This window comes from Ammodytes marinus (genome assembly GCF_949987685.1).
Source record: "Ammodytes marinus genome assembly, chromosome: 2".
Taxonomy (NCBI): domain Eukaryota; kingdom Metazoa; phylum Chordata; class Actinopteri; order Uranoscopiformes; family Ammodytidae; genus Ammodytes; species Ammodytes marinus.
In genome coordinates this window covers 10,562,812-10,579,308 of record NC_137231.1, presented here as the reverse complement: position 1 = coordinate 10,579,308, position 16,497 = coordinate 10,562,812, and the positions used below count along the sequence as shown (strand labels likewise).

At 41.6% G+C, this 16,497-nt stretch overlaps 1 protein-coding gene across 7 annotated transcripts in view; it reads left to right on the top strand.

Annotated features, from left to right (window-relative positions):
* Positions 1–16,497, top strand: part of ncor2 (nuclear receptor corepressor 2) — a 93,440-nt gene that overhangs the window by 25,434 nt on the left and 51,509 nt on the right. For all 7 annotated transcript variants that reach the window (XM_080043209.1, XM_080043213.1, XM_080043210.1 and 4 more), the window contains exons 4-6: positions 5,310–5,487; positions 11,644–11,826; positions 15,173–15,286. In XM_080043209.1, the coding sequence (XP_079899335.1) occupies positions 5,310–5,487; positions 11,644–11,826; positions 15,173–15,286 (475 nt within the window). The remainder of the gene's footprint in view (positions 1–5,309; positions 5,488–11,643; positions 11,827–15,172; positions 15,287–16,497) is intronic.

Sequence of the window (16,497 nt, the reverse complement as noted above, 5' to 3'; positions counted from 1 at the left end):
CCGCTTTAATATATTTGTCCTTGTTGAGTCTTGACGACGGAGGGACAAAGCAAAGCATGCTCATTCGAAGCGTCATGCAGGCTGCATTTTTATGCGGTATTATTCTACTACCCGTTAACCCTCCCCCAGCTTAATCCTTATGTAATTGGCATCCGCAAGCCGTTCTGCTGTAATGTTGTGTTAAACGGCTCTGTGGGGCAATGGAGCCTGCAGAGTTTTGCCATCTTCAATAGACTAACAGTAAGTCAGGCAAAGCATTGTATGTATAGTACTTTCCCCCTGGAGACTCGGGTCTTGTACCTGCTAAAGTTCTATATTATTTATATAGTCATGCCTTTTTTGAGGGTGAGTTTTCATGAGCACTCGTGAATAATTTAAATGCATTCAATGCATTTTGCATGATGCACAGAGGATATGAGGATAACTCACATGAATATATTTTCTCCTCATTTGATTCCCATATCAGATTTTTCTTCAAAGAAGTACACTATTTGATCTTCAAGAGGTTGATTTTACTAGAAACCATCTGTCAGATATTTGTCATGTGTACAGTATGTTGTTTGTTTGGAGTGGGGGCGGTATCTTTCAGCCTCTGAAGCGGAATGGTGTTATAACAGCAGACAACAGATGGTAGAATGACTCTGTAGCAGTGTGTGGCCATTGCGTGTTGTGACGGCGTCTGCGAGTATCAATCAGATGGGATTATAGTCTTTAATGTAAAGCACAGAGCTGTGTGCTCAACGGTTAGCATAGCCTAGCTAGCCCACGGTGAGGCAACGCTGCGTCATCATAGGTTGATACAGAAATAAACAGCACAGTGTTCAACTTGTACCCACCAGCTCCTGATTTGCTGACACCCTTCATTCAAACACTGGTGCTTTGGCAGTCACTCGCAGTACACATGACGCCCTTTTTCTACAAGAGACATGCCATGTGCAACTTCTATATTGGGGCAGTGAGGTTGTCTTTCAGTTGATTAGACAAAAGAAAAACAGCAAAAGGGAAGACTAGCAGTTAGCCCACTATTTGTGTAGACTGTAAAATAAACCGCTAGTGTTGCTGGCAGGCGTCTGTGGGTTGGGAATCTTTCATCTGAATATGATGAGGGCTTAGAATTCACTCTGAAGGCCTTATTCTACATTCCCATTCAGAGTTTGAACAGTGTGATTGATTCTGGCCATGGCAATCTATCAATCCATTGTCCTTTCAGCTGTGTGTCTTTTCATAAGTCTGTCATTCTGCACACCATCGCTCCATTTCTAGCAAGCTCAGGGTTGTTAACATTCTGACAGAATATAAGCACTATCAACTGTGCTCTCCTTTAAGGATGGCATTATCTCTCCCTCACGGTGATATATCAATGTATCCTTCATCTCCTCTGTTACTGTCTTGGACTGCGGACAAGGTGCAGATGTGCTGTTTAGTTAAAGCTCCAAATTGACCCCTAATTACAGGTCAGAAAACCACCAAAGTATAATCATTGGTGAGCCAATGTTCTACCGCAGTAGTTGTTTGTTCCATCCTCCTCTTTTCTCGAGGCAATAACTCAGTCACTCCGCCTCTGCCCATCTGCCTTGAGATCACACAGGCTTCTTGGAGAAAAAGAGAGATTACATTTTGTACCAAGCAGAAAACAAGACAGTCAGTGCGGTTACATGGCACAACTAGATTGGATTATCACATATATCGAACAAGACACTCGAACGGACCGTGTCACTTGTCTGAGTATACATGGCCTTTCAGAAATCGGATAAATGTCCGATGCATGGCTGTCTCCACTATGCTAGGTGGCGCTGTAGCCCTTTCAACCATGCTTTCAACAAGTGGTTTTAGAGCCACGTCCGGTTCTCTTCCGTCAATAACCCATGGTGTAGCCTATCACGCGCAGGCACACAAGCACAGAACGAGAAGTCCGATATGCGATATCCGATCCCTGTATACATGCAGAGAGAAAGCCGACAATGAACAAATTATCTTGGTGTTCTTATCCGACTTCTCTTGTCCGTTATTGTGCCGATTTGTGTCCGAAGTAGATCGGATAAAGGTGTTTACATGCAGTTTAAAAGTCCTGTTGAGGTCTTATTCGTTTAGTTATGAGTCTGCATGTAAACGCACTGAGTGAAACCATTGAACGTGGTTTCCTTCCTGGCCAGAACAGAAAGTATATATAAATTCTGGTGAAATAATGTAACATGAGTTTGTACAATAGTTGTGACAGTTGTCATTAACTCTGATTGAATGTAATCAATGGGTATCAAAGTTGTATTCCAAAGCTTCTGTTGAGACCTGAGCGACTGGATTTGTGAATATTTACTTTGCCGTCTCTTCAAATAGTTGCACACATGGTTGTAAATGTGTGTGTGCCCTATACTTCATTATTATGTGATTCATGTGATTTTAATAACCCTTTTCTGACAGCTAAGCGTTCAGTGTGTTTTTAACATGCACTTATTCTTCTAAGAGGAAACCCTTTTAGTTCTCTTCAAGAATTTAGAGTGCCAGTGCTGAATCACTCAAAAGCCATTTGTGCTCAGCTAAGAATCGATTGTTTTTCCCACCCCTTACTTTCACGTAACCTTCCACTCTCCATAACTTTATAAGACGGATTGATTTTTCTTTGTGTTTATTCCAGCGTCCTCCAGCATCTAGCAGTCGTAAATATCCCTGTCTCTAGTTGTGGGATTGAGCTTTTTATTTTATTTTTGGAGTCAAAACCCTTTGTCCCTCCTCTTTCTGTGCGCTTTGTCAGTTTCATTCATGCCAGCTGTGGTGCAGTCTAGCCTGGTTTCTCTCTCTCTCTCTTTCTCTCTCTCTCTCTCTCTCTCTTGCTCTCTCTCTCTCTCTCTCTCTGTCTGTGTGTGCCGTTGTGTACAGCTGTGGAGCCGCTCCTCTGGGGAGCAACCAAGAGACTGGCAGCCGCACAAACAGCGTAGTGCTCTCACAATAACAGGTTGCTATCAGCACACAGGATCTCTCTTCTTGTGTTCTTGTCGTGATGAGGACCACAAAAACTGTACCAAAGTAATGGAGCTGTTGTGTTGCCACGGTCCAACTCCTTCCTGCACACACACACACACACACACACACACACACACACACACACACACACACACACACACACACATACACACACACCTCTCTTTCTCTTGTCCACCCGAGAAATCCTCCCAAGGGATCAGATTATTGTGCACGCTCACAAGAGGGACAGGGAGAAAGAAAGAGGGGAGTGAGGGGGGAGGGATATGATGTGATTATGTAAGTGCCAACGCTCTGTGGAGATGAAGAAGTGTGCTACTGAATGAGTAGTCGCACACCATCTGGGTATTCATTTTAGCCCCCCCTATTTTTGCCAAGGTCCTTTTTTAGAGAATCGCACAAATAAACATCCACAATCCATTTCTTCCCTTGGCGCCCCACATCACCTTCTTAACACATGCAGATTTGGCCCCTGCGTATTACATAAGTGACATGACGTATGAACCTCCGCTCTAATCTGAGGATGCTCTCGAATGTTAACTCCGCCCGGCCAGCACCCTGCTAGGCAGAGACAGGCTCCATGCTCTTTGGCACACAGAGCAACCACACACTAGGCCATTGTGGGCCCGGACCAGCAATTATGGTTGTGTTTTCCCTCTTCTCTTCAGAAGCCACTTCCATTTTGACACTGGCAGCAAAGTCACTGACATTCTGGCATTTGCCTCCAGGGCAGACTTGAGAAAACCTCAGAAGGAACAGAGAGAGCCATTTACAAGTAGGCTAATAAAATGTCCTCAGACACCCAACCCCCCCCCCCCCCCCCCCAAACCCCCTCCAATCTAGATCCATTAATCCAATTCAAATCTTTAATGAATGTGACGAGCATGTGCATACTAGTGTGGCTTGTAATGGTACCACACATACAGCAGATCATGACTAGATCATATTACATAAGGTTCTTCCCCCTGCTCCGGTGGCTGTTGGTGTAATTGTTAACATTCCAGCCCATTCCGATCTGATCTAGTTTTGGGGGTACAGTATAGGGAGAGCTGCAGCTCCCTACTGCAGTTCTAAAAGAAGCACTTGGCTTTGGTGTATGATGTGACCACTGACTGCGTAGCAATGCCCGCAAAACCCCATACGAGCCTCACAACCATATGCTACTATATTTTAAACCATTAGACGGTCGTGTTACAGTGACTCACTGTTACGAATTGTCCTGCTTCCCCTATTTTCCACTACTGAGTGAATCATTGCATGTTCCAACCCCCCTGTTCCCACCAAAACTAAGAAATTAGTCTTCAGTGATTACTTTATGATCATCCTGGGTAAACCAAATCAAGCCATCTGGCAATTGACAACAGCAAAGATTTAGGTCAGCCTGATCTACTGCTGTAACTGTCATTTGGGCTTTTGTGCTTACGTGTCTTTGTTTGGTTAAATGAAGCCTGTGTAAATGGGATTTGATTAGGACCTCTTCTTGTTTAAACCAAACCAGCGCCAAACCTTGTCTCTCGCACAGCAGATCAATATTGTCTCAACATTACTGATGTCCTCAGAATATTAACCTGGGATAGTAGTACCATTTTGAAGTGATGCATTATCATTTAATTATTATATATTTTGTCCATTGATTTGATTGATTTTGTCTCATTGAGTTTGCGCCAGCTTTTACTTGAGTATGTTTGGTCAAGTTTGTTTTCTTACTGTATATTGATCTAGTAGTATTCAGGCGAAAGTTCATGACAATAAAATTATTGAACTTCACACATCTGGTTTGGGACCACTCCCTGCTTTATTATCAGATTTGGCTTTACTTGATGAGAGCAGTTTAGGTTCTACTTCATTTGCCTCTCCCTCAGATGAACCTTAGCCCTGCTCTGCACTTCCAATACACCGAATTCAAATATACTACTCCCATGCTAACTTTAATATGTTACCATACCTACAGTTAGTATGTTAACAAAACATATTAACTCACCTTTCCCTGCTACAATCCATTTTGTTTGAGCATTGTTCTAAAGGACAGTATGTGAATTTGGTCAATAGTTCTAGACGTGTGCTAAATAATGTATTTAAGTTGAAAAGTCATCCAGGTCAAGAGGATTCATCTTTTGTCTTTCTTGCATGTCTGTTCGAAATGCCATCGCAATTCAGTGGAGACCATAGTGTTGGACCGAAGGATATAGAGTCATCCACAACTGTAGTGTGGCAAAAAAAACTTCCTAAATTAGACACTACCGTAACTGAACATTTTATCCCAAAGCGTATTAGTTTACCGTACTTTCTGTACTTTTCCTCTTATCTTCTTTTGTGTTTTTTTTGTATTGCAGAGGTCAAGAGCAACATATCCGCTATGAGCACATGTACCTGCCAGAGCACAGCGGCCAATCGGAGATGGAGTACGCGGAGATCAAACGGCCTCGTTTGGAGATGGGACCAGAATCTCTGATGCGGCCTTCATCCCACCGGACACCATTGCCTATGGGTGGGGCTGAGGATATGGCAAAGGTCAGTGAGATTACTTTCAAATACAGTATTTGATACTGAAGATTCGGAGTATAGTACCGTAATATGATCAACAATCAAATTCAAAATAATAGGTACTTGACTAGGCTGGGCGGGTTGTGTCACAGATTAATACTTAAGTGTCAGTGATGTGCCAGCATTTTGGGAAATCACTATTTGTGTCTTCAGGAGTTTCACAGTTACGGGAACAATTTGACAAATGATGTTTTAAACTGTATAAACACACACACACACACACACATACAGAGTGAGCAGTTTTGTTCTCGAAATCCTAGGCTTTCTGATTAATCCCTGCTGCCTATTTCAGAGCCACAAAGGATATTATTAGACGCACGACATCAGAAGTGTGAGAAGGAGATTGTGCGTTGTAGGAGCCTGTGCGTCGCTGAGCAGCAGTGGGAAGACCTAGGGAGTTGTGAAACGGCAATTAATAAATAATAGAGCTGACCCAGATTTCAAAAGACTTGAGGATGAAACTGTGTGAACTGCACATCAAAAAGACTTGCTTGCAGTGTTGAGCCGCTGATAGGGAGGTGTTCCTGACATTACACAGAGCGCTTCAAAACTGTCAGGAGAGGCACACAGCCAAGGAATGGTAAATAGATACATTAATAACAGAGGGTACAGGGGGAAAAAAACTAAACAAGGACGCTTAAGCAAGTAAGGAAATATTCAAGAATGCCACAATTTCCCCTCAGAGCACAGAGGGCTGTTAACCCATTATGTAACTCACGTCGGATGCAATCACCGCATGGAACAAGTGTAGCAAATGATAGCAGACAGAGAGAGAGAGAGAGAGATGCAACTGAAAAAATGAGGCAAAGGGCAAGTGTAAGGAGGCATAGATAAAGGAGAAAAAAGGGAAAGGGAGGCGTAAGAGACAAAGACCCAACAGGAAAAGAGGGAGTAGCCCATCAGCATCGAACAAAACCTGACACTTGGATCATGACTCGCATGGACAGTGACTCAGACAAGGACAAAAGCAACATTTTGTTACTATACACCATTTAGTAGCAATAGGGATTTTGTGGCTAAAAAAGGGAATAAGATCCAGTCAGAATGAGGGAATTCTTTACACGGGTGCTCCCAGAAAATGTTCCATGCATTTCAAGATTTGCCTTATATGGATATGAAGAGTGAACAGTTCTATTGGTGATATGTATACCATTGTGGAAATCCTCATGTGACAAAGCTGACAAATGACCCCATTTAGACCGAAACAGTGGTTCCAGTCAGACCACTGTTGACTCTCCTTCTTGCCTTGAGTCACAACAATAGATAGACTAAGTCAGTGTTGGCTTATCACATAGAAATCGCTATTGGCGTCTGGGGATTCCCCTCAAAGTTCACTCTCACCTAGTCAGTGGAATGAGTCGCATCATAAAATGTTGAGTTTTCTGATTGTGAGAAAAATAATGAACCACAGTCACATTACAAATTGATGTACAGAGAAAATGTTATTCTTAATAATGTCCTGCTCACTAAGTTAGGAGGACAGAAAGAAGGCAAATTAGATTGAGCTGTCTGCATCTATAAAGTAAAAATCACTGCATAAAACTGCAGTGAGATGTGATATGCCACCAAGGAAACTAAAATACTGTTTAATGCAGCAGCTAAAGAAGGCGTGAGCCGCTTTCCTGTTGGCTACGTCTGTCAACCATTTACTTCTCGAAAAATGTAAATTAATTCACTATTTTTATTTTTTACAAGAAAAACCAGTCTTAATAGTAAGAAGAAGAGTGAATGTCTTTACAGCTTTCTATCTGATTACTTTAATTGTTTCCGTCATACTGTGCACATTTATGAAAATAATCTTCCGTCTATAAATCCACAGAGGAGCAATAGTTCACATTGCTAACATTCCAACACAATGACATAGAAACGACATGTGTTCAAAATCAGTGATTAGCTCAAGGAACAATACATGAGGGGGGCAAGGCAAGTTTATTTATATAGCACAATTCAGACACAAGGGAAAGTAAAGTGCTTTACAGGGGCATGAAATACATCAAGATTAGACATTAGTTTTCTTGCATTTTAATGTTCATTTAGCTTCAAATCTCAGCCTTTTTTTAAACCACAGTGCACTGTCATTTTTAAATGATTCCAGGTTCATGATGAGATTTAACTATGAAACCAAAGGAAATACACATATTAAAGGGATATGTCAACATTTTGAATGTTTAGCTTTTCATAAAAATGTTGAACTATTCCTTAAACATCAATCACCTCATTTCCAGTAGCATTGTGCACCTGCTGCTGTGTTCTTTGTAAGAGAGGGCTTTTTACCAAACTAAGGGGGATTATTGCGAACCGCGATGCACATTACAGCATGAAAGCAGGATGTCTACAGCTTTATTCAACTTTAGTGTGGAATACATACACGCAACACTACGCAACTCAGACACTCGCGCTGATGCTCGAGTGCTCAGTAAACACAACACGTTTACACAGATACGCTTACAACACCCTGGGGTCATTAAAAAAAAAAAAAAATAGATACATGCGCAGCCGGAGACATCATGCAGTGGTATGTTCTAAATGTGACCAGGGTTGTGGAGGGCATAAAAGCTGTAAGCTGTGCAGGGCCAAGGGGCTTAGCTATTGGCCTGTGAGTGACCTTTTCACACTATGTCACGGGTGTAGTAGCTGATGATGTGCCAATACAAAGCCTAGCCTCTGTAAATGGGCATGTATAAAAAGGGTATGAAAAAGGGGGTCCCACCCTAGCTAGCAGCATGCCAGAATAACTGACTCCACCTTTTAACATGTGATTTCACCCTTTTCAAAAACCCATACACAGCAAATCTTTGTTCAAGATTAAATTCTGAATCACTTTAAAATCATTGTGATTGTACTGACCATGCACACATGTTGTGTAATGATATCTGGTTTTACATTACCATGTTTTTTTTGTCCCATGAGGGAGTGGTGGTGCTATTGGCACCCATGGATGTTGTTTTGGGATAGTCAAACAATCCTTGGAGCTTTTTTTTTTCTTATTTTTTTTGTATTTATGTTTGGGGGAGTATGTGTGACTAACTGGCTTTGGAAAACTTGGTCTTCTTCACCCATGACAGCACCTCAGCATCCTCTGGCCCTGACATTTTCAATCACAGCAGGTCTATGGGGCTATAATAATGCAGCCTGCCTTGTCCAGATTAGCCCACTTATATAACCTTCAATTCAGAAGTTTAAATATAACGCAGAACAAAAAAAACATCATTTATGTAGTCTATAACTGTAGAATGGTAACATAAATTCAGTGAAGAAAAGGAAAGGAGAAATCCTGCCCCCTCAGAACAACTGGGCCCTCTCTTACCATTCGTGCATGTTGTTGTTACATAAACAGGCGCATGTAACAGCAACTCTATTTCCACTCATGTGAACGGATTACTGAGAATAGGCTTAAAGAATGATCTACCAGACTATCAAAAAACAACAACATGTTTATATGTGCTGGGGTGCTGGAAAGCAGCCAGGCATCTGTGACATCACAGAAAGAGAAATGTAGGGTTAGACAGTGAGACCATAAAACACTCTTTCTGCCTTTTCTCAGGCTAGGATGAACCAATTTCAATTTTTTTTTTGCACATTTTTACTACATAGGATCTCAGAATTCAATACACCTTCATATTCCCACCGGTGAAATAGGCCTTTAAGGTCTACTGTATATGGATCAGAAGACAAGAGACACATCATTTAACTGTCTTAGAGATGTCAAGTAGCTTGACAATCCGACACACTGATTAGTTGACTGTTATATTTAGGGGATTTTCACATCATTCATAGTTACAACTGTACTGTTGTATCAAACACATTAACATTATGATAGACTATAGATTCATGGCTACCTCCAAGAAGAAGCTAGTAACTTTTAGATTGATAATCATCTCAATAATGAATCGAGGGACATTCAGAGGAATTATTTAACTAACTTCTAATCTCAATTTTTTGATTGAGAAAATTGTGTTACATTTTGAGATGTTTCGGCTTCTAGCAAAACAAATGCAATTTATTTTTTTAGTTTTACAGTATATAGCATTGTTTTTAAGTTGTGCATTAAAAACATCTCGGTGGAAAAAGCAGAACATTTGGAAGACACAAAAGTAGAAAAAAATAAAAATAAAATAAAGGCTCGAATGAAGGGAATTAATTTGTGTATTTATAAAAAACAATATTTGCTTCATGGTGTACATGATCATGCATGTGACTCAAACATCCACTCTGATGATATGCTGCAGTGGGCAATTTATTTCATTTCTAAACTTGAGTGTAGAACTACTAACCCCAACTGTACACCTTGATGCGCCAAATTCCTAATATTTGCATAGTGGTTGTGGATGAAAATAAGCATTCATTTTATTTGTGTAGTTATGTTTTACCAATAACTTTTGGCCTTTCCGACCTCAAAAACAAAACTAGTTTAAACATAGATGGAAAGTTAACGTCATATTTCGGCAGGTACTTCTTTCTATAATACATTACATTTATATTATTACACTCACACAGGACATGATACTCATCGCCAAAACAATTGTCATCACAAAGGTTTTGTCAAATTCTTTGACTTCAATCCAGCCCTTTTATATCTTCATTATGTCAACTTCGACTTGGGAAATTGTGATTGGCATTCATTCACGATTTTCTGAATTTTTTTTTTCAAGCAGCAATTAAATGATTCCTCATGTTAATTATAAACACACTAAGTAATAATGGGTAAGAGAAATAAACATTAGTTTCAGCATTAGACCTCATTTCAATCTCCTGGTACCCATCAGCTGTCTTTGAGCATTTCTTAAACAAACCAAAGCACTATATCCAAATTGTGTAGTATTTCCCTGCTAACCTTGTGAAGTTGTGTGAAGCTCTGGGGTCTGCATGGTCTGCTACACCGTGATACTGCAAAGTTCCAAGTCAGTGCACTCACTGACTCAGGAGTACTAAAGTGTCCTTGGAAGATCAGTGGTTTGATGAATAGCTTCTCTCGGCTCTCTCATCAGTTGTGGCTGCTTCAGTTTGATGAGCCGCACCGTGTATTGCTTGACTGACAGACACACACCATTTCCATTTTATTTTTTTTCTGCCTGAAGACATGGCTATTAAGTACCTCCTGAACCCTTCAGAAATCCCAGTATTTCACATTTCAAACAAAGTCTCTTAAGCGGATCCAGCTGCTCCAGAGCTCTCTGTGCATAATCCTGGCCAGGGACGCTGTGACCTCATATTCATTAGTGTGGTCTAGTGACACCGAGACACTACACTAGCTTACATTACACACACACACAGGACTTAATTACTGCCGTGTGTTACCTTCCCAAAGGACGCATAGATTGTGTTTTGGATGATTTCTTCTAGAGTAACCTGTAGAGCTTGCAATCAGAGGAAGACAAGGTTGCTTTCAACAGGAGAGTGAAATATGTGGAAATATGCAAGCCTATCCCTCCCAACATGTTCATGGCCGTATACAGAAGGGTCTTACATGCTCTGTAGAACGTCAGATACTTTACACTGGCCTGCCATCTGTAATCAGTTTTATCCAAACATTGTATAGATTTGGCTTGCCACATGAAATTCCTTTTTGGAAGTCTTCCTCTGTGTGCTCATTCTTCCCTCTCCCTGTAGATTTTAATTAGATAAATTGATTGTGTTTGACTGTTGCTTTAGTGTTAAAGGTGCACTATGCAGTTTCAAGAGACGGGGGTTTGTTTACATTCGCAGAGCCTACAGTTAGTTAGTAAAACATACCTACTCTACATTTCATTCTTACTATTGAATCATTCTATCAATATAAATCAAAACAGAATCATTTTTTAGGCACCCTGGAACCAAATGCAAGACTAAAATATGTCTGTAAACAAAACGTGTGGACCCTGCTGCTGTAAACAACAACAGTGTAAACAGTAACTTTTCGGGAAGCTTTCTTACTTCAAACATTGTTCCAGGGATCCAATTTTCCTGTGAGGAAAGTTTGTCTCTGCAGTCATGAGAATATATCTTCAGAGAAAACATTCCCTTCTCCAAAGTTACATAGTGAACCTTTTTTAAATTAAAAAAAAAGACTGACGACCCTGATGTTATACCCGCAACTTTCATCTAACCATGTCATGCCTTTTTGTGCCTGTTGTGATTGTGTAGGAGCGAGGAGGTGGCATGGGGAAGCTGGAGCCCATCTCCCCCGTGAGCCCGGCGCATATGGACCCCGACTTGGATCTGATGCCGGCTCGCTTCTCCAAGGAGGAGTTGATCCAGAACATGGACCGTGTGGACAGGGAGATCACCATGGTGGAACAGCAGATCTGCAAGCTCCGCAAGAAACAGGTCTGCACACACTCTGCTCATAGCTTTTGCAATGGTTTATCAGTTCTCAGTGGATGCTTCTTCTAACTTGTTTAATGTTGTTGCACCACCAAAGTGCTTGATTGGTTGTGTAGATGGGAACGTATGCGCCGAAAAGGGTATGGCAAACTATATTGCAAAAACGCAAATTTGTCTCACCACTGAAAATAAGATAAATAAATACATGTCATTATAAATTTTTCTGTGTACATGCTTTCATTCTATTTGTGACATTCTACAAAGTGGCAACCCCCACAGGATTAGAATAGGGTTTGTAATAGATGTGGTATTCCTAAACTTCAAATTATTAAGTTTGCAATCCAGGAAGCTAAGTACTGCTTGGCATGTAGCTTAATATGACCCACCTTATTAGATGTTCTTTTTCCTAGTAAGGCTTAGCTATTTTCCTTGGGGTGTAAAAAGAGATGATGTGTGACTGTCAACAAGGAAGTTTGTGATGTCATTCATATGCACATGTTTTGAGCAGGAAGGCTGATGCCTAAAAGCACTATGAGGTACCTCACATTGTATTTGTCATGCTTGTAGATGTCTTAAGTCTTTGCCAGTGCTGGCATCCTTGTTGTATTTTGTTAGTGGCAGTGCTTGGCTCGTTTGAAATGTCCATGTGTGGTTTTGTAATGTGAATATCCCTGCCAGGCTTCAGTTGGCATTGCTGCAGTGAAGTCTTAAACAGACTTTGCTGTGTTGTAATCGCTGCTTTCAAGTTTTATGTGACACAATTCTGCACGCACGCACGCACGCACACACACACACACACACACACACACACACGCACCTATTCCAGGCGGTGGCATTCCATTTCATTTTCTCTTCCCTTGTCTTTGGCTTTTTATTTAGGAGAAAAGTAGGTTAAAAATACACAAGGCTATAAATAACTGCTTCCCTGGGGGAGGAGGAGGAGGATTATGGTGGAGTTTTTTTTTGACTGCTAAACCACTCATATCCCTGCCACAGTCTCTCTTTTGGCCGCCTGCCATGTTTTAGAGAAACTGTATGGTTGAGCTCGCTCCTCTCCACCCGAATCCCTCCTCCACCATGCATGCTATTGCATTAACGTACTGTAGATTATACTTACTAATATATATAAAAAAGAAAACTTCTCCCTCAAAGTCTATGTTCATTTATAAATGACAGCTGCTAAAGAGGGGGTTCTCAGTCTCTCCTGACAGTATTAAAGCTAATGATCTGACTCCTAATAATAAATTGGTTTCTTTAAAGCTTTTTTGTCCCTTTTGTTTGTTCGTTCCCCAAACGAAAATTAGCCACAGTTGCTCAACTTGGCCAACATCTTTTCACCCAATGATATCAATGGTTGCCATATAAAAAGAGAAGCCAGCTAACTTTTCGTCGTGTTTTGTATATTTCTTTTCGGAAAAAGAAAATGTATGAAATTGGAATAGGAAGCAAAATAAAACTGGCTATCTCATTCCAGCCTCGGGGTTGGAACTTGTAAATGATTAATCTGCTGCTTACAAACATAAATCCGGACCCCTTCCCTCACCCTTCTCTAATACACACGCAGTGTTTATATGGATATTTTGTCACAGTCCGCCTCTCTTCAAGCATTAAAACATCTGGACTAATTAAGTGGCGCGGTAAAACTTTATTTAAAGAGTTCTGGCAGAGTTAGTGGATGGGGCGGCGGCTAAGGCTTAGGTTACCGCCAGCCTGTGTCATGTCAGCCAAGTCCAGGATGGCTAGTTTATTTTGTTTAACTCTGCGGTGGGTTTGGAAAGGGGGAGGGGGGGGGGAGGTGTCTCTATGGGAATGTCAGTTTCCCCCGCCAGATGCTTATCCAGGCCTATCATGGCACACAATGATCCGTCTTGCTCTACTCAAGTGGATCTTCTGGAGGCCGCCGGGCCCCCTCTCTGAAGCCCCTGACAGGAGGAGGAGAAGGAGGTGTAGGGGGAAGTATGGCGGCTGACTTAACTGTAGATCAGCTACACCAATACCACTCGGGGACACTTCCAAACACAGCCCAATACACTTAGCTTCTGTCTACACCTCATGTCCTGCAGAAAATAGAGACTACAGCCACAACATTTAAAGGCAAATTATGACGTCGAAGATTTACGTTTTGAGGAGACAATTGTTGTTAGTGAGAGCTTTGTGTCAAACCATCTCCTCTTTGTCTTCGCATGGGATCATGAAATAACATTTTAACATTATGTAACATGAAAAAATAAATGAGAAGTTGAGTGTTAAATTAATTGTAGTTTGAGGATGACCAAACTGGATAACGTCTAATCCAGCTAGCAGGTAATACTAAGCTTTTGATCACATGATACATTCTATACAGCAGGACCTTATGCCTCCTCATGACTGTATGTGTTGAAAGTGCTGTTTTCTTTGTCACACTAGAAAATTATATGTAATAACAATTTCAGTGTTTGAATACTTTTGGTCTCATTATGGCCATATCACAGTGGAAAGCATGTTACCACATGTTGCTTTTGAATGTCAAAATGTATGGAAGGCTCCATTCCTGACTGGTCTATTTACATATTTTCCACATCTGGATGGAATGCGCAAAAAAAAAAAAAAAATCTGATAGCTATCCAACCTGCTAGAGATGTGTCAAAATGTAAATGGGCAATGACAGGCAGACTTGTGCATTTCTTTCTTTATGGTGTTCAGCTTCTCTCTGAATGTTAAAAGGCAGACTTCTCTTCTTTCTCTGTACACGTTCAAGGGAAGATTGATGGACAAAGATGGACTGACTGAACTCTACATGATAGGCAGTGAAACATTAAGATTGATGGCCCTAACCCTGCCAGATACTCTTTAGTTCCTCACAGCTTTCTCTGCCAAATTCTTCCTTGCTGTCTGTCTCTGTGTTTCCTTCACACTCCATGGTAGACAAAACTTCAATATAAAGTAGTATAAAGTAAAGTCTCCATGTAATGGTTGGTTACATAGCAGTCTGACTAGTAAGTTAGAGGAAGTTCACCCTTTTCCAGTGTTTGTCAGGTGTTTATTCCCACAATTATTTATCTTTTGTAATTTTCCCTCTTGTTCTCTCCCTCATTGGATGTTCTAGCCACACAGCAGGCTCTGGCTTTGTTTACAGACTGTTGTAGTGACTCTTTGATTAACTAGGCCCCGGGGAGTTAATAGCTATTACAGCTAATAGGACAGTTAGTCTCGTCCCTGCTGGAGAGCTGGAGGGGAGGGGCCAAGTTATCTAACACACACTCTTTAACCTCGCAACAGGAACTGGTTAACCACAGGTCTTCCTGGAAGAGGGCCCTTTTAGATTTGTTAAGCGCTTACCGTTATCATTGTGTGTGTGTGTGTGTTACAGCACCAGCTGGAGGAGGAGGCCGCAAAGCCCCTCGAGCCAGAACGGCCCATCTCACCACCACCCAGCGAGGCCAAGCACCGCAGCCTGGTTCAGATCATCTACGATGAGAACAGGGTCAGTATAACACACACAACCACACACACACACACACACACACACACACACACACACACACACACACACACACACACACACACACACACACACACACACACACACACACACACACACACACACACACACACACACACACACACACACACACACACACACACACACACACACACACACACACACACACACACACACACACACACACACACACACACACACACACACACACACACACACACACACACACACACACACACACACACACACACACACACACACACACACACACACACACACACACACACACACACACACACACACACACACACACACACACACACACACACACACACACACACACACACACACACACACACACACACACACACACACACACACACACACACACACACACACACACACACACACACACACACACACACACACACACACACACACACACACACACACCCCAATAGAGCCCAAATGATCCAGCATTGAATTTGCTCTTACTTAATCACGTATGCAGTGTATTCATTTCCAAAAGTGAATGTTATTATAGTCAGAGATTTGGGTGCTTTTTTGACCATGTCTGAAGTAGGGCTGCACAATTGATATTAATTGTGCAGCCCTACTTTTAACCCTAACCCTAACCCTTATCACATTGACGATATTGGCTTCCCACGATAACATTTTCATGAATGTGCGATATTTTTGAAGTATAGCAACTTGATTGTTCTTTCAAGAAAGGAAGAGGGAGCAACTGGGAGGTCATGTGAAGCTATTTGGAGGTGTGAAGTTGTCCTTTGTCACAGCGGTCATTAAATGCAGCAGTGCTCTGTGCAGAAAATGACCTCCCATCATGGAGTTATTCTCAGTGCTACCAGTCCCCCCTAGTGGTGAACTGAACACATTTCCTTTTTATGAATTGGCATTTAAGGCAGAGCACTCATTTTACACTGTATCTCACCCTCGATTCAACCTCTTTGTATAAGCCCCCCCTGGGAAAACCAAGAGAAAAATTATAAAACCTCACAGTTCAGAGAAAAATTGATCTTGAAGAATTTGAAAAAAAACTTGTCTGACACATCCAAGGGGGAAATCATTTTCACACAATAGCAGAGCAGTGTTGTCTCTGAGGGCCCACTCACACTATTATTCAGCACGATTCCCCCCCTCCCCAATCCCCCCGCTGGCCTGTGGTCACACTG